At 40.8% G+C, this 27,311-nt stretch overlaps 1 protein-coding gene across 3 annotated transcripts in view; it reads right to left on the bottom strand.

Annotated features, from left to right (window-relative positions):
* haao (3-hydroxyanthranilate 3,4-dioxygenase) overlaps nt 1-27,311 on the bottom strand; it is an 80,159-nt gene that overhangs the window by 29,478 nt on the left and 23,370 nt on the right. For 2 of the 3 annotated variants that reach the window (XM_069931133.1, XM_069931131.1), the window contains exons 6-10: nt 20,839-20,882; nt 20,241-20,389; nt 20,045-20,110; nt 15,536-15,568; nt 9,746-9,828 (exon numbers count right to left, since the gene is read on the bottom strand). In XM_069931133.1, coding sequence (XP_069787234.1) covers nt 9,746-9,828; nt 15,536-15,568; nt 20,045-20,110; nt 20,241-20,389; nt 20,839-20,882 — 375 coding nt within the window. The remainder of the gene's footprint in view (nt 1-9,745; nt 9,829-15,535; nt 15,569-20,044; nt 20,111-20,240; nt 20,390-20,838; nt 20,883-27,311) is intronic. The other variant, XM_069931132.1, reaches the window with a different exon arrangement.

The following is a 27,311-nucleotide window of genomic DNA, read 5'->3' as shown; positions in this document are numbered from 1 at the left end:
AAAGTATTCTGCAGGTGGAGCAACAGCAGGTAATAAATAGTGGCCATAGTAACAATTGTAGAGAGGGTAAGAGGCAGAAAGTGTGCAAGATCTCCAAGATGCATTTATTTCAATGCAAGGAGTGTGGTAAACAAAGTGGATGAACTAATGGTGTGGATTGACACGTGGTAGCTATTTGTGAGACATGGTTGAAGGAAGGTTGTGACTGGCAGTTAAATATTCCGGGATTTTGCTGCTTTAGACGTGACAGAATTGGCGGGGTGCAAGGAGGAGGTGTGGCATTGCTTGTCAGGGAAGATATTACAGCGGTGCTGAGGCAAAATAGATTGGAGGAGTCATCACAGGAGGCTCTGTGGGTGGAACTAAAAAATAAGAAAGTTGAGACTAGAAATATAGGGGTATATTATAGGCCGCCAAAAGAGGATAGGGAACTGGAAGAGCAAATGTGCAGGGAAATAGCTGAGATGTGTAGTAGAAATAGGGTTGTGATAATTGGGGATTTCAATTTTCCTAACAGTGACTGAGAAACACAATCACTGAGAGGGCAGGATGGCTTAGTCTGTGTTCAGGATTGCTTTTTACAGCAGTATGTTGAGGTGCCGACTAGAGAGGAGGCAGTGTTAGATCTATTGTTAGGGAACAGAATAGGGGAGATGACAGAAGTGTGCATTGGTGAGAACTTTGGATCCAGTGATCGTGGGTCCATTAGCTTCAACTTAAATATGGAAAGGGATATGTCAGGTCCGAGGTTGAAGGTCTTCGAGTGGGGGAAGGTCTTCGAGTGGGGGAAGGCTAGATTTGAAGAAATGAGAAAGGATTTGCAGAAAATTGTATGGGCCGATCTTTTTTCTGGAAAGGATGTAGAGGAGATTTGGAGGGTATTTAAAGAAGAGATATTGAGAGTACAGGATCTTTACGTGTCAGTCAGATCAAAAGGCAAGGCCAAAAGTTCAAGGGAGCCGTGGTTTTCTGGAAAAATTAGGAAGTTGGTTCGGGATAAGAGGGGGACATACTAAATTTAAGAAGCAAAAAATGGATAAGATGTATGAATATTACATAGACTGCAGAAAAAAAAACCTTAAGAAGGTTTTAGAAACCTTAGAAAGGCAAAAAGGTATGAGGTGTCAATAGCTGATAAGGTAAAAGTGAATCCTAAGGGTTTTTAACAGATATGTGAATAGTAAAAGGAGGGTTAAGGATCGAATAGGACCACTGGAAAATGGGAGCGGTGAACTGTGCAAGGAACCATATCAGATGGGAGAGATATTAAACAATTTTTCTCATCTGTGGTCACGAAGGAAAAGTACCCTAGAAGCTCCAAAACCCTCTCTTTATTAATCCCTATTTGGAGCTTCTAGGGTCAGTAAAAGTGGATAAGTCTCCTGGTCCTGATGGGATTTTCCCCAGGACTTTAAGGGAGGTCAGGGAGCAAATAGTGAAGGAACTGTCAGTGATTTTTCAACAATCACAGGAGGAGGGTGTGGTGCCGCGAGATTGGAGGGTTGCTAATGTAGTTCCATTGTTTAAAAAAGGCATGAGGTGTCGGCCAAGTAATTATAGGCCTGAAAGCTTGACTTCGGTGGAAGGGAAAGTTATGGAGGATATTCTTAGAGATGGTCTGTATAAATATCTGGATAGGCAGGCATTGATCAGGAGCACCCAGCATGGGTTTGTGAAGGGGAAGTCATGTTTGACGAACCTTGTTGAGTTTTTCGAAAAAGTGACAAGAAAGTAGGGCAGTTGATGTAGTCTATCTGGATTTTAGCAAAGTTTTTGATAAGGTTCCACATGAAAGGTTAGTAAGGAAGGTTCAGTCACTAGGGATTAATAGAGAAGTAGTAAGATGTGGCTGGAGGATAGACAGCACAAGGTCATGGTGGACTACTGCCTGTCAGGATGGAAGCCTGTAATGAGAAGTGTGCCTCAAGGATCGGTGCTAGGTGCCCTGTTGTTCATAATTTATATTAATGATTTGGATGATGGGGTGGTTAACTGGGTAAGTAAATACGCAGACGATATGAAAATAGGGGTAGTGGTGGATAGCGAGGAAGTTTTTCAGGGATTACAGAGGGACTTGGTTTGTCTGGATAGTTGGGCTAAAAGATGGCAGATGGAATTTAATGTAGAGAATTGTGAAGTGCTTCATTTTGGAAAAAAATAATCAAAATAGGACAGATGTAGTAAAGGGGAGGACATTGGGGAATGCACAAGAACAAAGATTTTGGAGTTATGGTGCAGCGTTCCTTGAAGGTGGATTCCTATGTTGACAGGTTAGTTAAGAAGGCATTTGGTATGTTAGCCTTCATAAATCATAGCATAGAGTACAGGAGCTGGGAAGTGGAGCTACGTCTGTTTAAGGCATTGATGAGGCCAGGTTTGGAGTATTGTGTTCAGTTCTGGTCTCTAAATTATAGGAAGGATATAGATAAGCTGGAGAGGGTGCAGAAAAGATTTACAAGGATGTTGCCTGGCTTAAAATACCTAGAATACAGAGAAAGATTGACGAGGTTACGACTTTATTCATTGGAACGAAGATAGTTGAGAGGGGATTTGATCAAGGTGTTTAAAAATTATGAAGGGAATAGATAAACTAGATGCAAGTAGACTTCGCCCTGAGAGCAGGGGAGGTTGAAACAAGAGGGTAACACAAGTTGAGGGTAAGGAGGCAAAATTTTAGGAGAAACATTAGAGGTGCTTCTTCACTCTGAGAGTGGTGGCTGAATGGAATAATCTTCCGGAGGAAATAGTTTTTTTTTAATTTTTTTCACAATATCAACCAAAATATGTACAAACGTTTCTCATTAAATTTACACAGTGGTCTTTACTCCCTTATTTTCCCCCTTTCCCTCCCTCCCCTCTACCCACCCCCCTCCAAAACCCATAAATATTCAACATATACAATACAATAAAATCATAAAACAATATCTTCACACAAAGGAAAATAAACAAGAAAAATGTGTCATCTATTTATTACACACTGAATCTAGTCGTTTTGTCTCATCATCATTTTCATTCTCATTTTAGGGGATGGAGGTCGTAGGCAAGCTCTCTCTGATATGTTCCATGTATGGTTCTCAAATTTATTCAAACATTGTGACTTTATTTTTTTAATTATATGTTATTTTTTTCCAATGGAACACATTTATTCATTTCCATGTACCATTGCTGTATACTCATGCTCTCTTTCATTTTCCAAGTTGACATTGTACATTTTTTTTGCTATTGCCAAGGCTATCATAATGAATTTTTTTTGCACTTTATCTAATTTGAGGCCTAATTCTTATGTTACTTAAAAGTAACTTCTTATGTTACTTAAAAGAAATATCTCTGTTTTTTTTGGTATGTTATTTTTTGTAATTTTATTTAGTATCTGATTTAGTTCTTCCCAAAACGTATTCACTTTCGTACATGCCCAAGTTGCATGTAATGTTGTTCCCATTTCCTTACAGTGAAAACATCCATCCAATAATGTTTAATCCCATTTTTTAAAATTTTGAGGAGTAATATATACCCTGTGTAACCAATTATACTGTATCATGCATAACCTTGTGTTTACTGTATTCTTCATACTTCCAGAACATAACTTTTCCCATACTTCATTTTTTATCTTTATGTTTAGATCCTTTTCCCACTCTGCTTAGGTTTACAGTTTATTTCATTTTCCTTATCTTGCAGCTTAATGTACATGTTAGTTATAAATCTTTTAATTATCATTGTGTCTGTAATCACATATTCAAAGCTGCTTCCTTCAGGTAATCTCAAGCTGTTTCCCAATTTATCCTTTAAATAAGCTTACAGTTGATGATATGCAAACATTCTACCATGAGTTATTCCATATTTGTACTTCAACTGTTCAAACGTTAATAAATTATTTCCCAAAAAACAGTTTTCTATTCTTTTGATTCCTTTTCTCTCCCATTCTCTAAAGGAAAGGTTGTCTATTGTAAAAGGGATTAGCGGATTTTGCGTCAATAATAATTTTGGTATTTGATCATTCGTTTTTTTCCTTTCTAAGTGGATCATCTTCCATATATTAAGTAAATGATGCAGTACTGTTGAGTTTTTATATTGCACCAGCTTTTCATCCCACTTATAAAGTATATGTTCCAGTACCTTCTCCCCCCTTTTATCTAGTTCTATCTTAGTCTGGTTTTTCCCTTGTCTGGTAAAATCTGATAAATACCTCAATTGTGTGGCTCTATAATAATTTCTAAAATTTGGTAACTGCAAACCACCTTGAATATATCTCTCTGCTAATTTATCTAATGTTACCTTTGGTTTCCTCCCTTTCCACAAGAATTTCCTTATTATTCTCTTTAGTTCATTAAATAATTTTTCTGTTAAAGGAATTGTTAACATTTGAAGTAAGTATTGTATCCTTGGGAACACATTCATTTTAATGCAGTTTACCCTCCCTATCAACATTATCAGTAATTCTTTCCAATGTTCTAAGTCTTCCTGCAATTTCTTTATTAGTGGCTGATAATTTAGTTTGTACAAGTGGCTTAAGTTATTATATAACCTGATCCCTAGGTATCGGATTGCTTGTGTTTGCCATTTAAATGGTGATTCTTTTTTTAAATTCTGTATAGTCTGCATTACTCATTGACATCATTTCATTTTTATTTGTGTTGATCTTGTACCCCGATATTTCTCCATATTCCTTCAATTTCTTATGTAATTCTTTTACTGATACCTCTGGATCTGTTAGGTATACTATGATGTCATCTGCAAATAAGCTGATTTTATACTCTTTCTCCTTTATTTTTTATCCCTTTTATTTTATTTTCTATTCTTATCAGTTCTGCCAAAGATTCTATTGCTAAGTCAAACAATAAGGGGGGGATAGTGGACATCCATGTCTAGTTGACCTACTTAATTTAAAGTGACTCAATACATATCCATTTACTGCTATCTTCGCCAACAGTCCATCACACAATGCTTAAATCCAATTTATATATTTTTCTGGTAGATTGAACTTTTGTAATATTTTAAATAAGTAGTTCCACTCTACTCCGCCAAAGGCTTTTTCTGCATCTAGAGCAACAGCCACTGTTGGTTTCTTATTTCCTTGAACTGTGTGGATTAGATTAATAAGTTTACAGACATTGTCCGCTGTTCATCTTTTCTTAATAAATCCAGTTTGATCTTGTTTTACTATTTTAGGTACACAATCGGCCAATTTGTTTGCTAATAATTTCGCTATTATCTTATAGTCTGAGTTAAGTAGAGATATTGGTCTACATGATGCTGGTGTTAATGGATCCTTCCCCGTCTTTGGTATTACTGCAATTATTCCTGTCTTACATGAATCTGGCAAGTTTTGTGTTTCTTCTATCTGGTTCATTACTTCCAGGAGAGGAGGAAATAATAACTCTTTAAATGTTTTATAAAATTCTATTGGCAATCCATCCTCTCCTGGTGTTTTATTGTTCGGCAGTTTTTTTAATATATCCTCTATTTACTCTATTTCAAATGGTTTTATTAATTTGTTTTGTTCCTCTTCTTAAAATTTCATCAGTTCAATTTTAGCATCTTTCCCCTCGTTCTCAGTTTGATACAATAGTACATAAAATTCCTTAAAATTTTTATTAATCTCTGTTGGGGTATATGCAATTTGTTTGTCCTTTTTCCTTTGCCAGTATCGTTCTTTTAGCTTGTTCTCTTTTAAGTTGCCAGGCTAATATTTTATGTGTTTTTTCTCCCAGTTCGTAATACTTTTGCTTTGTTTTCATCATGTTCTTTTACACCTTGTACATTTGTAATGTTTGGTATTTAATTTTTTTGTCTGCCAATACTCTCCTTTTACTAATTCCTTTTCTGTACTTACTATCTCCCTTTCCAACTGTTCTATTTCCCGATTGTAATCCTTTTTCATCTTAGTCACATAACTTATTATCTGCCCTCTAATGAAGGCTTTCATTGCGTCCCATAATATAAATACGTCTTTCACTGATCCTGTGTTTACTTCAAAATATGTTTTAATTTGGCTTTCAATAAACTCTCTAAATTCCTGTCTTTTAAGTAGTATGGAATTTAACCTCCATGTTATGTATTCCATTAATGTTTATAGTTATATAGTTCAACATGGCCATCTTATATCTTGTATACACCTCTTTTCTACTTCCATCCCCCTTTTCCCCATTTTCATCTCTTAGTTTTCTCTTATTACACTTAATGTACAACAACATATTTAAGACAAAGTACCCCTGCAGTTCCCACATCCACTAATACCTTAACCCCAAAAGTTCCCTCCCCCACCCCCCCCCCCTCCCTGAGTTGCCAAATATCCCTTTCCGGGCAACCACAACTCCCCTTTTCATTTGGATTGCGATCTTGTTTGCAGCGTCAACTGATGTTGCAGTGACGGCTATTCCCCCTCTACCCAGCCCTCTCCAGAAAACACTTTAAAAAAACCCACATATAACAAAGCTCTCTCTCTTAATTTGTTCCCCCTTACCTCCCTTCCTTCCCTTCTCTTTTCCCTTCTTTACATATACATAATTTTACATCTTTATATTTACTTTATCACTGTTCTTCATTCTTGTTACATCTCTTCTCCTGTCCTATAAACATTCTGCAAATTCTTGCACTTTCTCTGGATCCGAGAATAGTCTATTTTGCTCCCCAGGTATAAAAATTTTAAGCACGGCTGGATGACTTAACATGAATTTGTAACCTTTTTTCCATAAAATCGATTTTGCTGTATTAAACTCCTTCCTCCTCTTTAAGAGTTCAAAACTTATATCTGGGTAAAAAATATTTTTTGACCCTTGTATTCCAATGGTTTATTATCTTCTCTAACTTTATTCTTTGTCCATTCCGGTACATTTTCTCTTGTCGTGTATCTCAAAAATTTTACTAAGAAGGATCTTGGTTTTTGATGTGTCTGTGGTTTGGGAGCTAATGCTCTTTGTGCCCTTTCTATTTCCATTTCTTCCTGCATTTCAGTCATTCTCAGGACCTTCGGGATCCATCCTTTTATAAATTCCTTCATGTCTGTGCCTTCTTCACCCTCCTTCAGGCCCACTATTTTTATGTTGTTTCGCCTACTATAATTTTCCAACATATCAATTTACTGAGATAACAACTCTTGTGTCTCTTTAAATTTTTTGTCACTTTCTTCCAATTTTTCTCTTAAGTCATTTACTTCTATTTCTACAGCCGTTTCCCGCTCTTCCACATTCTCTACTCTTTTCCCTATTTCTGTCATTACCAGTTCTAACCTTTGCATTTTATTTTATTTTCAGTTTTCTTTTAATTGCATTAAACTCTAATGTCAACCATTCTTTTAGTGATCTCATTTGTTCTTCAAAAAAACTTTATCTATATTCTGTTCATCAGTTTTACCTTCTATTTCTCGTTGTCCATCAGTTTTACCTTCTATTTCTCTGTGAAGATCTTGCTCCTCTTCTTCTGTGTTTGTGTCTTCTTCTTCTCTTCTTTGTGTCTGTGTCACTTCTGTTTTTCCTGATGAGCTGCTTGTATCTCTTTGCTGGGCCTCTTGTTGCTGGTTCTCCCCTCCTGGGCTGCTCGTCTGTTGTGCTTCCTGACATCGATCTTCTTGTCGGTCATCCCTCCGTCTATCTCCCGCATCTGTTTCATAACTGCCTTCCTCATCCTCCAGCTGAGCGCCCTGGTGTTGTTGGGTGTCCCTCAGCTGTTTGCTCTGTGCCAGACCACTCCTCTGCTGAGCCCCACTCTCGCTGTTGTCCTCTTTCTCCTTTGATTGCGCAGTTGTGCATTTTTGTTTGGCTCTGAGAGCCATTTTTATAGTCCACCGGCTGGTGAGTCGCGAGTCCGCAGGGCAGGCACTGACCTTGAGGGTCAGGCGCTCCTCACCACCACAGCGCCGTTCCTTCGTGCAGGTAAGGCCTTCTTCTTTCTTCTCCTGTGACTTTTCTGCTTTTTTTTCCAGTTGTTTTTACTTTCTCCTTCTTGGAAGCCATCTTCTTTCTCTTCTCTGTAACTTTATCTTCTATTTATATTTTATTTTTGTTATGCTTTGCTTTTTCCTAACTTTTTCCTATTTTCCTGGAGAGGGCTGGTTTTCCCGACTGGCCACTACTCCATCACATGACTCCTCCGGAGTAAATAGTTGAGACAGAGTCAATTCTTTCATTTAAGAGGAGGCTAGGTATATACATGGATAGGAGGAGGTTGGAGGGTCATGGGGGAAATAGGCAGAAGGATCTAGCGGAGTTGTTTGAGTGAACCTGCGTGGACTTGAAGGGCTGAGATGGCCTATGCCATAAACAGATATATGGTTATTCTGCCTGGAGATCGGTGACTAGTGGAGTGCCGCAAGGATCTTTTCTGGGATCCCCACTCTTTGTGATTTTTATAAATGACCTGGATGAAGTGGCGGATGAGTCAGTAAGTTTGCGGATGACACGAAGGTTGGAGGAGTTGTAGATGGACTTGAAGGTTGTCAAAGATCACAAAGAGGATATAGACAAGATGCAGAGAAGTGGAAGGTGGAGTTCAAACCAGATAAGTGTGAGGTAATTCATTTTGAAAGGATTAACCAGAAGGCCAAGTACAGGGTTAATGGTCAGTTACTTAAAAGTGTGGATGAACAGAGAGACCTTGGAGTTCAAATCCATACATCCCTCAAGGTTGATAGGATAACTAAGAAGGCCTAGGTGATGCTGGGCTTCATTAATAGGGTGATTGAGTTCAAGATTAGAGGTCATATTGCAACTCTACAAATCTCTGGCAAGACCACTATTGTGTACACCTCATAGAAAGGATGTGGAAGCTATGGAGAGAGTGCAGAGATTTACCAGGATGTTGCCTGGATTGTCAAACAAGTCTTATGAGACAAGGTTAGCAGAGCGCAGAAGGATGAGAGGAGATTTGATAGAAGACTACAATATTATGAGAGGTATAGATAGGGTGAACAGTGTAAGGTAAAACATCATGAGATGGGAATGTGTAGGGAGTTACCCTGTACAGGGCAGTAACAAGAAGGGGAGGTGTCCTTGTACTCCTGTTAGGTAAAACATCATGAGATGGGAATGTACAGGGCTGTAACAAGATATGAATGCATCCTTGTACTTACAAGATAAGAGAGACATTGATGGATTGAGAGGCAGGAAGCTAGCAGGGAAAGGATAGCACCAGTTTTAGTCATTGGACAAGTAATGATATGATGATGTTCTAAGCACATATCCAAGGGTATAAAAAATCACCATTTTGCTGATAACGGCAGAATGCATTCTCCGACTAACCTGGTTGGTCGCAAGTGTTACAATCCGGTAATAAAGAACAAAGAACCCTGATTTCGACTCAGCCTGGTGTTTGTCTCACTCATTCATGAACAAAGCAGACCTAACAACAGCCAGCACCTTTTTCCCATGGCATGATCAGCAAACATCAGAGGACATATGTACAAAGTTAAGGGAGGCAAGTTTAGGGGAGACTTTTTTTTTTAAATTGCCTGGAATGCCTTGCTAGGGATGGTGGTGGAAGCTGAAACATTGGGGGAATTTAAGAGTCTCTTGGACAGACATAGAAGAGAAATAGAGGGTTATGGGTTAGGGAGGGTTTAGTACTTTTGTAAGGAATATTTGGGTCGACACATTGAGGGCTGAAGAGCCTGTACTGAGTTGTATTGTTCTATCTGAAATAACTTTTGAGGAAGAAGTGGTGAAAATGAAGATGAGCTGGATTTGCTCTGACATAAAAGGAAGTTGAGACTTGATGGACAAATGATCTTTTCCATGTTGTAATTTATACTTACTTAGTTTTTAATGGTACAAGAAGACTGTCTCCTGGTGTTAGATTGATAGTTTTCCCATCCATTACCACCACGGACTTACCTTCCTGAAAGAGAATACATTAAAAGTTTGAACAAAAGATTATGGACAATAGTGATCCAAGCAAATTTTTTTTTAAATGGTGGTCCTGCCAGGGTTGCTCTAACTGCCCTGTAACTCTCCATTTGACCAGTGGAGAGCCAAGACATAGCACTCCCCCGTGGAGTGCAACTGCCCAGTCTGACTGCTGTTGGCACCATATAAGCTTTAAATGGCCTGTTAAAGGAGTGGATTATGGTTTATTTCAAATTCCTGCACACTGTGGGGTCTAGGTCCAAGATGGCAGCACTTAGGATTGGCAGCAGCCATGAGGAGTTGCAGATTCTGGGGAAGCAGAGGACTGGCAAAAGGCAGCAGAAAACAGGAAACCATTCCCTGCTTGAGAAGGAGAAGCAGAGGAGATGACCCACGGGACGGTGTCCACAGTGGCAGACCAGCGAGGGGTTCGGAGGCTGAAGGACAGACAGGCGACAGACTGTTGGTGACTCAAGGTGATGACCCCATGCAGGTTTCAGGCAACTGCAGTCAAGGGAACTGCACCAGGCTGTGGACTGTTGGAGACTGGCTAAAGACTGACTGAAGGGAACCAGGTGCTGAGGGTTTCCTGATCATGTCAGAAGTTTGGATCTGGAGCTTGGGATGCTGATGGCTAGAACAGAAGGCTGTGTGGCTGCAGGAACACTGGAGGTGAATCCATGCACATCCAGCATCTCTGAAAGGGGCAATCTTGTGCTTCTCTTTCTCTGACTGCAAGAGGTGTTGGGAAATTTGTGCTCGAGACAAATCTTTGTCTGCCTTATGGTAGACCAAATGAAATTTCATGTAATACAGGTACACCCTGACATACGTCCATGATCCATTCTGGAAAACAGGTCGTATCTTGGAATGGTCGGAATTGCATACTTACCTTGTAGGTTGGGATCCCAGAGTGTGCAGGTTGGGTGCAGCCATCTAGATACCTGCATGTATGTGTGTAGTGTAATGTAATAGAAGATTTAAATGGTGTTTTTTACTTTTGCAGCCTTTGCTTCTGCAGGGCTGAGAACCTGCTTGTTTTTTAGAATCACCAGACATAAGCTGAATTCCACCGAGGGGGCAGAGATGCTGTTATCTGACAAAGGGACATCTGTGTACCAAGAACATTTAGTCTTCCTGCTTGTTTTGGTCACAGACTGTCAGAGGCCTAGCCTTGATGCAAAATAAACCATTGTATTCAAAGTGATAAGCTGAAAATTATGTTATTCGATAGAAGCCTAGCATGCTAGCTTGCTCGCTTATCTTTCTTGCTGTGCTGGGAATAGGTGCTTGGGTAAGCAGTTTTTGGGTAATATAAGCCATGGTCCCACTGCTGAAGTTAGAGACTCTCCGAGAGGTGGCAACATCTCTCAGCAAGAAGAAGAACTTCTAGAGTCCAGCCAACGTCCCGGTCGGGGGAGGTGGAGAAGGTCCTACCGGTGCCCTGACAACCTACTACAAGTGTGCAGTCGTTGCCTCGCTTCGGCAGTTGGGACCAGTCCAGGCGTTGATAAGTATAGTTGGGAAGGGCTAGCATATTGCAGTTTGAAATCAGCTTTTGCATTTGTAATAAACATTTGTATAAACTGAACTGCTCTCGGTGTGTGTGTCTATTTTCTTTCGGTAGCTCAAACACTGTGACCAATCTAAAACGAACAAAATGAGAGGTATAAGTTTACCCAAGACAATGTGCAGTGGGTTTGCGTATTGGAGTATGCACGAGAGTTAAGGGCGCAAATTCAATATCATTAGGGTGATTAACTCTCGCACATGTGCCAACCGAACTCCAATACACCACCCAAAGACTTGTGCATGTGCACAGGAATCAAGATGGCCACACTCACTGACGTACCCTGGAACACCAACTAACAAGGTAAATACGCACATTTTGGCTCTTACATGCCCTGTATCCCTGTTATAGTTTATCAAATACAACACAGCAAGCAACTTTTATATTTATTTTTAAAAATTGATAATGTGCTGATGTCACATAGGTCACAAGTTAGGAAGTACCTATATTACATTTCCTGACAATAAAAGCATCTTGAATTATTACTTGTTACAGAGTGATCAGGTAAGCGCCTTACACATCACCATTTATGAATCCAAGTGATTGTTAACTCACAATATAACCTCTGCTACATAAATTAATTGTCTCCAGAACACAGAAATAATTTGGAATTGATTAAAATCTTGTCATTTTCTTCTGCTGAAATTGCCCAGTCCTTCTCAAAATACACAAGAGTGTAGAAGGCCAAGACTGCCCTCAGATGACCAAAGGGAGCATTACAGCCAGTTTTATTGGGCTGCAATCAGAGGAATCTCAGACTTGGGTGCCCGAGCTGCTGAGTTTAGTGGTGGGGTCTTGCTGAGTTGCCTCAGACATCAGCCTTTAAGGGAATGAAGAGCAGAGCATCAAAGACCCTTGCCACCCAGCACATGCTCTGGTCTCGTTGGTGCCATCAAACTTGCACCAACACAGGTTCAGGAACAGTTGCTACCCCATCTACCATCAGACTCCTCAACAAGCTGAATCAGAGACTAATTTAAGGACCCGTACTTGTGCACTTAATTGATTTTCTTTGCTCTCCCTGTATTGCACAGTTTGTTTACAGTTCTTTTGATTTTTTTTTACATGTTCATGCTGTGTATAGTTTATTTTTTGCACTACCAATTAGTGTTAATTCTGCCGCACACATAGGAAAAAAGAATCTCAAGTGAATGTTATGTATGTACTCTGACAATAAATCTGAGCAGCGTGACTCCAGCAGCTGTCACATTTGACTGTGGGTGAATACTTTGTGGTATACATCGTGCTGTCTGTCATAACCCAAATTTATTGTCATGAACAAATCATGAAATTTGATGAATTACAAGTGCAAACATTACTATAAATTGCACTTAAAAATAAATAAATTAGTACAAAGTCTGTGTTTCATTGCCCATTCAGAAATCTGATGGCAGAGAGGAAGAAGCTGTTTTTGTGCCACTGGGTGTTTTCAGGCTCCTGAACCTCCTTCCTGATGGTAGCAGTGAGAAGAGGGAATGTCCTAGGTGGTAACGATTCTGGAGGATAGAGGTTTCTTTCCTAAGTCACTCAGAGCTAGATGTCAGAATCAGAACAAAAATAAAATGCCAAAATAGAGCAAGCATCACCCAAGGGAAAGAAACAGTCGATAGTTCAGGTCAAGAAGCCTTCTTTTGGGGGCGGAGGGTCATGTGATGTTGAAGTAAGAGTAGAAAAACAGAGCTCCAAGGAAAACCTAGCAAATTCATTTTTAAAAAAAGCCAAGAAGACTAAAATTAAAATACAGAAAAAAATAATCGCCAAAGTGATGGGGAAGGAGACAAGGACGAAGAATGGTAAAGAAATTATTGCCTCAATACCCCAAGATGGTCCTGCACGATGGCCCCATGGTGGCGAAAATGGCAGAGCCTGTCTGAATCACTCGGGAGGAGAAGAAGATCATGGAGTCACAGCCCACTCCACAGACAGATGGGCCACTGAAATCATCCTCCGAGGTCCCGAAGAAGCAAAGCTAAGTGGGCGGGCAGGCCTGGTGGAAAATGCAGGCACCACGGCAGAAGAAACGACACCCGCGCTACGAGGTGAGCACCACATGCGGAGGAGGGAGAGCCAAGGATGCCACTGGCACAGGGATCGACGGAGGGGCGAAGGGAGGTGCAAGCATTCAAGGCTCAGTGCCAAAAGAGCAAGAAAAACTGCAATTATCACCACAGACTTACCCTTACCTGTGGAGAGGGGAGAGTCCCAAGCGATACTCCAGCAACAGTGGGGATGACTCCAACCCAATGGTGATGGCATTGGGAAGTTACGGCATGGGAAGCAGCGTGGATGAAATCTACAACCCGACTTCGTAGACAGAAGGAGAAAAACAGAAGAGAGGAAAAGGACTGGATCCTTTCATGAAAAACTTTAAAATGATGATGGAAACAATAATAGAGACTTCAGAAAACCGAATAAGAAAAGGTTTTAAGAGATTTGTCAATGGATCTGGGAGAAGTTAGGAAAGCTGTGGGAGAATTATCAGGAAGGGTGACTACAGTAGAGGAAAAGGTGGAGAGATTAGAAAATGACAGGGAAACCTGGGCAACTGATAAAGAAAATACATGGGATAGACTAGATACTCTTGAGAACCTTAGCAAAAGAAATAACAAAAATTGTAGGGGTGAAAGAGGAGATAGAAGGGAGGGATCCAATAGCATTCTTTAGGGAATGGATCCCAAAAATATTGGTGAGGGAGAGAATAGGGGGACCTTCCAAATAGAAAAGGCTAATCGCTCTCCTCTTCCAAAGCCAGGTCCGTGACAGAAGCCCAAATCTGACCTGATCAGGTTGGTCAAATTCCTGGATAGGGAAAAAAATCTTACAGGCAGCAGTTCTGGGAGAAAGGGAGAGGGGCGGCCCTGTAGAATACAATGGGGGAAAAGTCCTCTTCTATCAGACGTCACCACGATCCTCCTTAAAAAAAACCATAAAGAATTTGATCCAGTCAAGAAAATGCCAAGAAACAAGGGAATTGCGTCAACTTTACTATATCCAGCAACCCTGAAAATATTCCTGGCAGTGGGAGGGAGGACATGTTTTACTGAGGCCAGAGAGACATTAAAATAAAATACTTTGTCTCCCACCCAAAAAACTCCAAGGGAGATGGGGAGAGAAGAGATTCTAGACTAAAGCCTGTGAATACAGTTAGCTGTATATAATGTGACTACAACTGAAGCAAATATGAAACTTGGTTTAGCAAAAGTAAAAGGGGGGGGGGGGGGGAAGAAAACATATTCAATGTGAGCCTCAGAGCTACTAAGAAGGTGGTGAGTAGCGACGTTGGGTGCAATGGGCACGCCCTGGGATGAGAAAAGCAGTGGCGCCAAGAGGTTTACAGTTGGTGTCATGGGGAAAGGAAGGATTTGGTTTTGGTGGGGTGGGGAAGGCACACTGATTTGTTTTTTTTAAACTCTGTCTTAATTTCCCAGGATTTATTTTATACATGGCCAGCAGGACCTAATAGAAGATTAGAAGAATAGACTGGGTAAAAGGAAAATATTTTGTGTGAGGTAAAGGGAAGGAATCAAAGGAAAAAGAGCTGGGGCAATGGACGAAACAATTAAAATTTTGAGCTTCAATGTTAATGGCTTAAATGGAACAGTGAAGAGGAAGTTAGTCTTGGAACACCTTAAAAAAAAATAATGAAGGCAGATGTGTCCTTTTTACAGGAGACCCACCTTATGAATAATGAACATCAAAAACTTAAAGGAACTTGGGTGGGACAAATGATAGCATTCTCCGTTAGCTCCAAGGCAAAGGGAGTAGCTATTTTAAGAGGGAAAAATGTCCCCGTAAAGGTTGAAAGCAGTCATAGTCCCAGCAGGTAGATTTGTACATTATCAACTATATTCTGAACCCTGGACAATCAGGAATATATATGCACCTAATTTTGATGATGAAATATTTATACAAAATGTCATTTTGCAATTGGCAGAAGGGTGGGAAAATGTCTTCACTGGAGAGGACTTTAATGTGTGGTAATGGACAAAGCAGCCAAGAAAGTGACAAGATCCAGGGCAGCAAAAAAACCCTGGCCTTCATGAAAGAGTTAAATCTGGTGGATGCTTGGAGACTATGGCATCTGAGGGAGAGGGATTATTCCTTCTACTCAAAACAGTTGGACTCTTACCCCAGAATTGACTTGTTTCTTGCCTCGGCCCAGCTAGAGGACAGAATATTGTAGAAGTTGAATATACAGAAAGGCTATTATTAGATAATTCACCTTTGACTTTAACTATTGTCATGCCAGATAAACAAGCCATGGCATATAGATGGTGCCTTAACCCATTGCTATTGAAAAAAGAGTTTTGCAGTTATGTTAGAGCTCAAATACAAATGTTTTGAGAAACAAACTATGCCTCCACTGCCAATAAATTTCTGCTATGGGATGCATTAAAAGCTTATCTGAGAGGACAAATAATTGGATATACTAAAATTTTTAAGAGAGCACATGAGGGAGGTCAAGGAATTGGAATAAGAGATAACACAATTGGAAAAGGACTACCAAAGATCAGTCTCTGACAGAAAGTACAGAACACTAATAAAAACCTCAAGAACAATATTTTGCAAACATACAAAATGGAAAAGCAATATTAAGATCTAAGCAAAGCTAGGGGAATGAGCCCACAAGGTACTGTCCTGGCAGCTCAGGTTAGAGCAAACTGCAAGGACAATCAATGTAATCCAAACATGGCCAGACATAAATGGAAAGAAAGAAATGAAGAATTTAGGCAGTTCTATATGCAATTATATAAATCTGAGTCGAGGGGGGGATTTGGACAACTGGGAATTGTCAAATTTAGAATCTGAGGAGCGAGAAGAATTAGATACTTCCTTCTCAGAAGAAATAGTAAAAGCTTTGAGGTAGCTACAGACTAACAGGTCTCCAGGGGAGGATGGGGTCCCTCCTGAGTTTTAGTTAGAATTCAAGGATCTGTTAATGCCACTATTTATGGATAGGGTGGGAAAAGCAGCAGAGGCTCACACCCTCCCAGAGTCCTTTTCGATGGCAATAATTACAGTAATTCCTAAAAAGGATAGGGACCCACTAAAGCCGTCCTCTTATAGACCAGTCTCAGTTTTGAATAAAATAATAGCTAAAGCTTTGGCAAATAGTTGGTACCTACCAAAATTAATAAATCCATATCAGGTGGGGTTAGTGCAGAAAAGACAATTGCCACACAATACAAGTAGGTTACTTAATATAATACATCTGGCACAGTCAAGAGTGGATCTAAGTATAGCCATGTCACTTGACACTGAGAAAGCCTTTGATAGACTGGAGTGGGATTTTTTTGGTGAAAGTGCTGGAAAAATTTGGGATCAGTCAGTCATTTATAAATTGGGTTAAAGCATTGTACCCAAACCCAAGGCCTTCCCATGGACCAAATCTAGTAGACAGGGTTGTCCACTATCCTCTGCTCTATTCATATTGGCTATTGAACCATAAGAGGAAACCATTCACTGGGATCCAGGCATCAAAGGGTTTAGAGCGGGCCAAAAAGAACAAAAATTCATTTGTTTTAATATATTTTTCAGAACCAGTATTGTCATTGACAAGATTGCAGACTATACTAGAAGACTATGGCAAAATCTCTAGATATAAAATTAATTACAATAATAGTGAAATAACAGTGCTAACGAAAGGGGAGTATGAGAAATACCAACAGAGATTAAACTTAAGTGGCTACTAAAGGGGATGAAGTATTTGGGAATATGGATAGATAAGAATTTACAAAATTTATATAAATTATATCATCTCCCCTTAGAGATACTGAGAAAGGCCTACACAGCTGGATGCACCTGCCTATAACATTGATGGGCAATGTTAACTGCATTAAAATGAATGTGATGCGAAGGCTACAATACCTCTTTCAATCTTTGCCCATACCACTGCCCCGGAGTAATTTCAAGACACTTAACGGATGTGTCAGTTAATTCCTATGGAAGAGTAAAGTAGCTAGAGTCTCTATGGAAAAATTGACGTGGGACTATAGTCTGGGAGGAATAAAGCTACTGGACTATATTGGGCAGCCCAGGTCAGGTATATCGCCTCATTCTTTGAGGGAGATCGTTTGCGCTCCTGGGCACAAATTGGTTTACACATGGTTGGAAGGAGATAGCAAGAGAAATTATTTACAAATGAGATACTAAATTAATAATGCAAAAAAAACAAACCCAGTACTAAAGCATATAATCCACTTTCCTTGCCCATCCCACCATCTCACTGTTCCACTGCCCATCTGTCCAATTTTCCTTCCATTTAAATTCTCTGAAAAAACATAGTAACCCTGGTGATCACCTCACTTCCATTCTCATGGATTGGATTTCCGTTTGGATCTCCTCTTACTACTTCCTTATTTCAGCATTCAATTTATTGTCAGGTACACAAGATTTGTTTTCCTTTGTTTCCCCATAAAAGCACACAAGGAGGTATTACTATACCAGTGCCACTAACAATAGGAGGAAGAGAGGCAAAGAGTCTGTGAATCCCTCCACCTTCTCCTCTGCCATAACTCCATAGCCTCCTCTTCAGTCCAGTGGTGAACCCAAGCTTAAGGCATCCAAGTTACTCTCATCGGCCCCTGGTGCTGCTTGCTGTCAGCACCCTCTCAAATCGTTCACCACATCTGGTTTCCAGGAAATGGCAGCATGCGGCCTGATGTGAGGACCCTGGTCGTTGAGCCCTGCACTGGAGCCTGGTCTTCTAATGTAGTCTCCTACCCTGCAGGATCTTCTCCCAGGCTTCTCCTTCTTGATGGGATGGGGAGGGATGTTCTCCTGCTCTGGTGCCCCACTGCTTCATTGAAGACTGCACCCTTAAAGGCAGGCTGCCTCCATCTTGGGCGTTGGACCATGTGGATTTTCAATGTGAAAAAAAACCCACTGGTTCTGCCCTACAGATTGTTTAAACCTGCACAGGGCTATCGAGCAGGACAGCCATGTAGAAGAACCCCACACAGGCCACTGAAACTCTTTTCCCCCTAACTTCTCCAAGGTCTGCAACAGAAGCAGCCCTACCATTTCCAGCAGTGCTGCCATCTTGACAATTTCCTCAGATTTCATAGTCCATACATTAGTTTACACCGTGACTTTAATTATTATGAAAATAAATAACCCAAAAGGCACTAGTTTGTGTTGATCATTTGGGCATTGTTTTACTGCCCTCAGCTGCCTGTGAGGAGTGATGCCTGTGAGGAGTGATGCCTGTGAGGAGTGATGCCTGTGAGGAGTGATGCCTGTGAGGAGTGATGCCTGTGAGGAGTGATGCCTGTGAGGAGTGATGCCTGTGAGGAGTGATGCCTGTGAGGAGTGATGCCTGTGAGGAGTGATGCCTGTGAGGAGTGATGCCTGTGAGGAGTGATGCCTGTGAGGAGTGATGCCTGTGAGGAGTGATGCCTGTGAGGAGTGATGCCTGTGAGGAGTGATGCCTGTGAGGAGTGATGCCTGTGAGGAGTGATGCCTGTGAGGAGTGATGCCTGTGAGGAGTGATGCCTGTGAGGAGTGATGCCTGTGAGGAGTGATGCCTGTGAGGAGTGATGCCTGTGAGGAGTGATGCCTGTGAGGAGTGATGCCTGTGAGGAGTGATGCCTGTGAGGAGTGATGCCTGTGAGGAGTGATGCCTGTGAGGAGTGATGCCTGTGAGGAGTGATGCCTGTGAGGAGTGATGCCTGTGAGGAGTGATGCCTGTGAGGAGTGATGCCTGTGAGGAGTGATGCCTGTGAGGAGTGATGCCTGTGAGGAGTGATGCCTGTGAGGAGTGATGCCTGTGAGGAGTGATGCCTGTGAGGAGTGATGCCTGTGAGGAGTGATGCCTGTGAGGAGTGATGCCTGTGAGGAGTGATGCCAGGGACTTGTGGGAAATCCAATGAATGCGATCATCTGGCAGGACCTTCTGTCCATCCTCACCATGGTATCAATGGCAGGGTTTGTGCTCGGTGACTCTTCATATGCCACACCAGCCAAACCTGGATTATTTTATTTGCAATTATGTTTTAAAAGAACTTTAATGAAATGAGTTGACAAAAAGTTACTCTTTGTAAAACGTATTCCACAAAAAAAAACAAAATATCCCAAATGTCTGATTTAAAAAAAAAAATCACAAATATAAATAAATATGTGCAAAGCCCATCCAACTTTAATACATTTCTCTGAATGTGGCATTTTCCTTCAGAGACCATCTGAAATGGGGAGGAGGCAAAATGGAGGATGTCAGAGGGCTGGGGGTTAGGGGAACATTTGTGCCAAATGTTTATCTAAGTGTTCAGGGGCTGACATGAGTGTTTGATCATGGGGAGCCTACAAAATGAGAGATTGGGAGTACAGAAAATTGGGCAAAAAAAATGCCTAAGGCTTAAATAATTTTTTCCATTCCTCTCTCTCAGCAGTGTTTAAAAACAGAGAAAACTTGGCTTCAATTTTTACAGAGACATGATCTGTACAATAGACATTATATTGTGTCAGGCCATCTGGTGCCTGTAAACTGTTTATTTCAGCAGTATCAGAAATTACTTTTGGTACAGAACTTATTCCCTTATCTACCACAAAATCTACTGCAGGTAAAATATGATGGAGGAAGTTAGATCTGGTTAAATTTGCATGCATTGGCTAAATAGTAAAGATAACAGTAACTGCTTACCACCTGCCAGAGCCAAATGTCTGCACTTTCCTTGCCTTCACTCTCTCCAGACCCATACACTGCTGTCTGTCAGACACCACAAAGACACTTAGTTAATGACAGTCGCAAGTCGTCACTTTAATTTAAAATGTTGTTTCCCTTCATTTAAAAAAAAAGGGAATGTTAGTTGGAAACAAGTTTAATTAAATTCTTTCACCTGTGTCTCAAAATGGTCACCAAACATGTCCACAACCTGCTTCGTTTTAATTGCTTGACTATGACTGTGGAGCCAGTCTTTTAACAAAAAGGGCTCCATAACAGTACTGACATCATTAATGCAAAATGGAAGTTCTTTCTGTAATTTGTCTGGGAATGAAATACAAAAGCAGTATGAGTGGCATTCCTTCTATTATCCTACATATTGTTAACTACCAAATGACATGGTTATTGTAGAAGTTAGAGCAATGCTATTACAGAGTTAGCGACCAGAGATCCAATCCACCACCGTCTTCAAGGAGTTTGTACACTCCTCATGACCTGTGTAGGTGCTCCAATTACCCTCCACAAGCATTGGTGTAATTGAGCTGCATGGGTTTCAATAGCTGGAATCAGCTTCTACCATGGTATAAATAAATAAATCTACTATTTCAATATAGAACACAAGAAATTTCAGGTCACGCCTTTAATGAGGAGCATGTAGAAATGCTGTTGTCCTCGATTTTTCTTTAATGATAATATACCAACCGTAGTTTTCAACAAGTCATGTTTTTTTTTAAATTAGCAGTTTAGATTTGAATTATGCACATTTTCTGTACCTGGATTTGGTTTCCCAGTTTTGTATTCCTCAGAGTTGAAAAATCTGAAATAGAAAGATTATTTTTTAGGTGTTTTGTTGCCATGACCACTTGTCGGGTTAATGTGCTCAGAACATTCGGCATTATTCTGCAGAGAGGGGTGGTTTGAGTGCGTCTCCTCATGAGCTTGGTACATTGCAAGGTCCAGGACACCCCACTAAGGACATACTGGAGCTTGCAGCACACACTGCAAGGATTATGGGAAAGGACTCTCCTGCCATGAGTTACAGAGACTGAAACCTAAAATCTTCTCGACCTTGTTGCTCTTCTAATGTACACAAAAAGAAATTGATATGATGATAGGGACCTAAATCTTGAAAGAAAATAAAATGATCTGTCTTGTGATTGCCCACAAATTTACAGCATGATATTTTCAAATTTGATAAATAACGTTTGGCAAAATAAATATCAGCATGGTAACCATTGGGTTATTGGCCTTTTCCTGTGTGGTCTATGCTATGAAGTTCATCATCTTGGGGAAAATTGGTTTGAAATCAGTGTAAAAGATAAATGGCCCAATTATACACAGGGCAACAACAAATGTGATGGAGCCAATAATAGATGTTTGGACCGTGGATAATGTTATTTTTGGACCAGGAACAAGACTGAACCCACTATGGCAAGAGAGAGGATTATGCACTGCTGTGAAACACTGAAGTAACACTGGGAAAACTGACAGATGTGTGGGAAGCGCTCAAACAGTGTTGGGAAAACTGAAAGCTGTCAGAAGCACAAGAGTCACATCCTGGAAGCCGATGGGCTCGCTGAGAGCACGCCCGCTGGTGTCAACCTCTCGTCACCAATCAGGAGAGGGGAAAGCATGGGCTGGGGCAGTTGAAGAGCCCAGTGCGCTGAGTTTTGAACACATTAGTCAGTCGGTTGGTCGGTCTGTGTATGAATGTTCACCCAGCACCCTCAGCAAACAAGAGGCTGGGTTGATTCATTCACAGGTGCTAGCACTGCTGTCCGTAACTGTCAGTGTGCTCATCCAGTAGTTTCAGTGGGAGAAAGGAGACTGAGCCATTTTGTCCACAATATCACTTGACGACCCATGACAGGGTGTTTTGAGGGGAAGACTTGTGTGACTCAAGGTCACTTGTTAACCCTAAAGTGGGCTTTCGAGGCGTGAACTTTATGTAATGACAAGGAGGTTACTGGGTAAAACTTTGAGTGTAAAGAAATTAAAGGGTGCTTGTTGCCACATTCGAAACTCAAGAAAGTTTTAACCCTACAGTGATCATGGCCATTTGTCTCCACGTTCAACTAAAAGACCAGTGTGCGACTAAACTAAGAATTCCAAGCCTGGAGACCAGACTCTGAGCTGCTCCTTTTTGACTGATGGACTTGGCGTGACTGACTTGAGATTTTGTTTTGAGAGTTTTCTTTTGGGGCATTTTGAGCCTGGACTAATAGTTTGGGTTTCCCGCCCACACACACCTCATAAATATCTGTTGTTAGTGTAGAGTTGCCATAAAGGCTTATGTTTGGATGTTAAGTTTATTGAATTAAATCTCTTACTGACAATTGTTAATAAATTTTGAGTTGACTTAACTCATCTGTTTATGCATCTCTCTATTGCTGCTGGTGAGGCGTAACAATGGAACAGAAGCAAAATCTGGAAAGTTTACTGTGGGAGCACATTAATAACATAACTACACTCTATCTTTGCAAAGAACATTAATCTGCAGTGTCAATGGCAGAATTTAGTAGCTAATTAAGCTGCAATATTGAGGTGATTCAGCATACACATTTTGAATTAAAAACCTATCAATTGACCTTTTGTTTTTAGAACATACAACACTAGATCACAATATGGGTTTTTTGGCCCACAAATGTTGTGCTGACTTATATAAACCTATTCCACCATCAATCTAACCTAATGGTTTTCAAACTGCCCCCTAAACTCACATTCTATCTTAAGCAATCTCCATGTCATAAGTGCTCTATGATTGGTAAGGGATTGCTTAAGGTAGTATGCGAGTGGGAAGGGAAGGTTGGGAACCACTGCTAGAGACCAGATTGTTATTGACATATTCTGCTTGAGAAAAATTGTCACTGACCCATTTCCTTTAGAATTATGAAACTATGCACATAACGAGTCAATTAGGTACAATTAAACAGTGGTTTTCAAACCTTTTTCTTCCCACTCACATCCTAACCCTGCCTCCGTGGGACAAACCTATCCAGAATCCCACACACATCTTGAAACATCCTCCTCATTTTTACCATACAGTTCCACAAGAACATCTGCTCCCAATTTACTCTCCCATGTTCCTCCTTAATATAGTGGAACTCCATTTTCACGCAAAATTTTGATTTTTTTACAAAATCATCGCAAACAAAGCAGGGTTGTGCTAAATCAGAGTTTCACTACTGTGTACCATATATACACACCCCATTCATGGCAGCAACCCCACCACTTCCCCCTCCGATCGTAGCAACACTCATCACGCCCCCCCCCCATTTACGGCAGCACTCACCCCGCCTTCCACACCCTCCTCGTTCCCAGCATCACTCACCACCCCTCCCCTTTATTAATGCAATGAATTCCTCACTAAGATAAACATTTAGCCGGGCAACTTCTAAACATCCTCTGGGCCACAGGGTGGTCATCTGTGGTACTGAATCTTTTAAAATGAGCTTGCTTAACGTTCGATCTCAAAGAATGGAACGTGGATGTTACAGGATTCAATAACTCTTTGTTATATCCGAATTTGTGTTAAATCAAGGCATGTTAAATTGGGGTTCCACTGTACAATCATAATTAGCCCTCCCCCAATTAACCACTGTTCCATCTTGTATGCCCTTATCCATGTCCAGAGTAATATTAAAGGTCAGTGAGTTGTGGTCATGGTCTCTGAAATGCTCGCCCATCAAGAGGTCTGTCACCTGACCAGGTTTATTACTAGCGGAGTTGGTGGAGCCTGGTACAATAGGAACATGTTTTAAAAACCCTGGATAGGCACACCAATGTAGGGAAGAAAAAAAAGAGGGTTATGGGCCCCAAGATTGGAAAGAGTAAAGATTGATTATGGAATAGGATTATATATAGATGCAGTATGGATCAAAAAAAAATTTAAATTTAGACTTGTAGCACAGTAACAGGCCCTTTTGGCCTACAAGCCCATGCTGCCCCAAGACAGCTGATGATTGACCTACTCCCCAGTACGTTTTGAAGGGTGGGAGGAAACTGGAGCCCCTGCGGGAAACCCCGGTCCAGATCACTGGCACTGTAACAGCATTACGCTAATCACTATGCTAACTGTGCCATCCTATCTATCTATCTAGATCCAGTATGGCATCTCCTCTAGTTGTTTGTTCAAGTACTTCAGGAATCTTTCTTGGAAACACCTGCCCCATCAAATCCTTTTGCATGAAGAAAATGACAGTCAATATTAGGGAAAATGAAGTCTCCCATGACAATAATCCTGTTATTTTTGCACATTTCCAGAATTTGCCTACTTTTTTGCTCATCGGCAGCTATTGAGGGGCCTATAGAATACTACCCAGCGATCACTCCCCTCCTGCTTCTGACTTCCACCCACAATGACTCAACAGACAATCCCTCCACCACATCCTCCCTTCCTGATTAGCAATGCCACACATTGACTTTTACTCCCCCCCCCCTCTCCTTTTTGAAATCTCTAAACCTTAGAACATCAGCCAATCCTGGCCTTGCGACAGCCAAGTTTCCATAATGGCCACAACATCATAATCCAAAGTACTGATCCATGCTTTACTTCCTGCATTAAACTAAACATATTTTAAAACCATCCCACTGACTGCATTTATGCCCTATCCACTGCCAGTCCTTCCTCACAGTCTCAATGCATGCACCTCTCCACCAAATTCTCCATCATCTTACCTAACACTCTGGCTCCCATCCATCTGCTTAGCCATCTTAAACCCTCTCCAGCAGCTCTTGCTAACCTGCCCTCTCAAGCCTAAGTGCAACTTGTTCTTTTTGTCACTCCTTCCCAGAAGAGATCCCAATGATTCACAAACCTAAACACCTGGCCCCTTCAGCCATGTGTTCATCTGCCATCATAATTCTCACTGACATGTCGCACAGGTAGCAATCCAGGGATTAGACCTAGAGGTCATGCTTTTTTTTTTAAAAATCTTCCTTCCTAACTCCCTATATTCACTCTTTAGCAACTCATCCCTTTTCATGTCTTGCTGTTGGTACCAATGTGTACCATGACCTCTGGCTACTCACCCTCTTGAGAATGTGTCCAAAATACAAATAGACACATATTTGAATAGTTGAGGAATTAAGAATTATGGGGAACACGTGAGTAAGTGGAGATAGAACATAAACATTTCAGCACAGTACAGGCCCTAAGGCCCTCGATGTTGTGCCAACCTATATATTACTACCAAAAAAATACTAAACCATTCTGACCTTGTAACCTATTTTTCTTACATCCATGTGCCTGACTAAGAGTCTCTTAAATGTCCCAAATGCAGCACAGTACAGGCCCTAAGGCCCTCGATGTTGTGCCAACCTATATATTACTACCAAAAAAATACTAAACCCTTCTGACCTTGTAACCTATTTTTCTTACATCCATGTGCCTGACTAAGAGTCTCTTAAATGTCCCAAATGCAGCACAGTACAGGCCCTAAGGCCCTCGATGTTGTGCCAACCTATATATTACTACCAAAAAAATACTAAACCCTTCTGACCTTGTAACCTATTTTTCTTACATCCATGTGCCTGACTAAGAGTCTCTTAAATGTCCCAAATGCAGCACAGTACAGGCCCTAAAGCCCTCGATGTTGTGCCAACCTATATATTACTACCAAAAAAATACTAAACCCTTCTGACCTTGTAACCTATTTTTTTTTTTACATCCATGTGCCTAACTAAGAGTCTCTTAAATGTCCCAAATGCAGCACAGTACAGTCCCTAAGGCCCTCGATGTTGTGCCAACCTATATATTACTACCAAAAAATACTAAACCCTTCTGACCTTGTAACCTATTTTTCTTACATCCATGTGCTTGATTAAGAGTCTCTTAAATGTCCCAAATGCAGCACAGTACAGGCCCTAAGGCCCTCGATGTTGTGCCAACCTATATATTACTACCAAAATAATACTAAACCCTTCTGACCTTGTAACCTATTTTTCTTACATCCATGTGCCTGACTAAGAGTCTCTTAAATGTCCCAAATGCAGCACAGTACAGGCCCTAAGGCCCTCGATGTTGTGCCAACCTATATATTACTACCAAAAAAATACTAAACCCTTCTGACCTTGTAACCTATTTTTCTTACATCCATGTGCCTGACTAAGAGTCTCTTAAATGTCCCAAATGCAGCACAGTACAGGCCCTAAGGCCCTCGATGTTGTGCCAACCTATATATTACTACCAAAAAAATACTAAACCCTTCTGACCTTGTAACCTATTTTTCTTACATCCATGTGCCTGACTAAGAGTCTCTTAAATGTCCCAAATGCAGCACAGTACAGGCCCTAAAGCCCTCGATGTTGTGCCAACCTATATATTACTACCAAAAAAATACTAAACCCTTCTGACCTTGTAACCTATTTTTTTTTTTTTACATCCATGTGCCTAACTAAGAGTCTCTTAAATGTCCCAAATGCAGCACAGTACAGTCCCTAAGGCCCTCGATGTTGTGCCAACCTATATATTACTACCAAAAAATACTAAACCCTTCTGACCTTGTAACCTATTTTTCTTACATCCATGTGCTTGATTAAGAGTCTCTTAAATGTCCCAAATGCAGCACAGTACAGGCCCTAAGGCCCTCGATGTTGTGCCAACCTATATATTACTACCAAAATAATACTAAACCCTTCTGACCTTGTAACCTATTTTTCTTACATCCATGTGCCTGACTAAGAGTCTCTTAAATGTCCCAAATGCAGCACAGTACAGGCCCTAAGGCCCTCGATGTTGTGCCAACCTATATATTACTACCAAAAAAATACTAAACCCTTCTGACCTTGTAACCTATTTTTCTTACATCCATGTGCCTGACTAAGAGTCTCTTAAATGTCCCAAATGCAGCACAGTACAGGCCCTAAGGCCCTCGATATTGTGCCAGCCTATATATCACTACCAAACATACTAAACCCTTCTGACCTTGAAACCTATTTTTCTTACATCCATGTGCCTGACTAAGAGTCTCTTAAATGTCCCAAATGCAGCACAGTACAGGCCCTAAAGCCCTCGATGTTGTGCCAACCTATATATTACTACCAAAAAAATACTAAACCCTTCTGACCTTGTAACCTATTTTTCTTACATCCATGTGCCTGACTAAGAGTCTCTTAAATGTCCCAAATGCAGCACAGTACAGGCCCTAAGGCCCTCGATGTTGTGCCAACCTATATATTACTACCAAAAAAATACTAAACCCTTCTGACCTTGTAACCTATTTTTTTTTTTTTTTTTTTTTACATC

Source organism: Narcine bancroftii, chromosome 4 (genome assembly GCF_036971445.1).
Source record: "Narcine bancroftii isolate sNarBan1 chromosome 4, sNarBan1.hap1, whole genome shotgun sequence".
Lineage (NCBI taxonomy): Eukaryota > Metazoa > Chordata > Chondrichthyes > Torpediniformes > Narcinidae > Narcine > Narcine bancroftii.
Note: the sequence above shows the minus strand (reverse complement) of the source record. Positions and strands in the feature narration are given on the sequence as shown.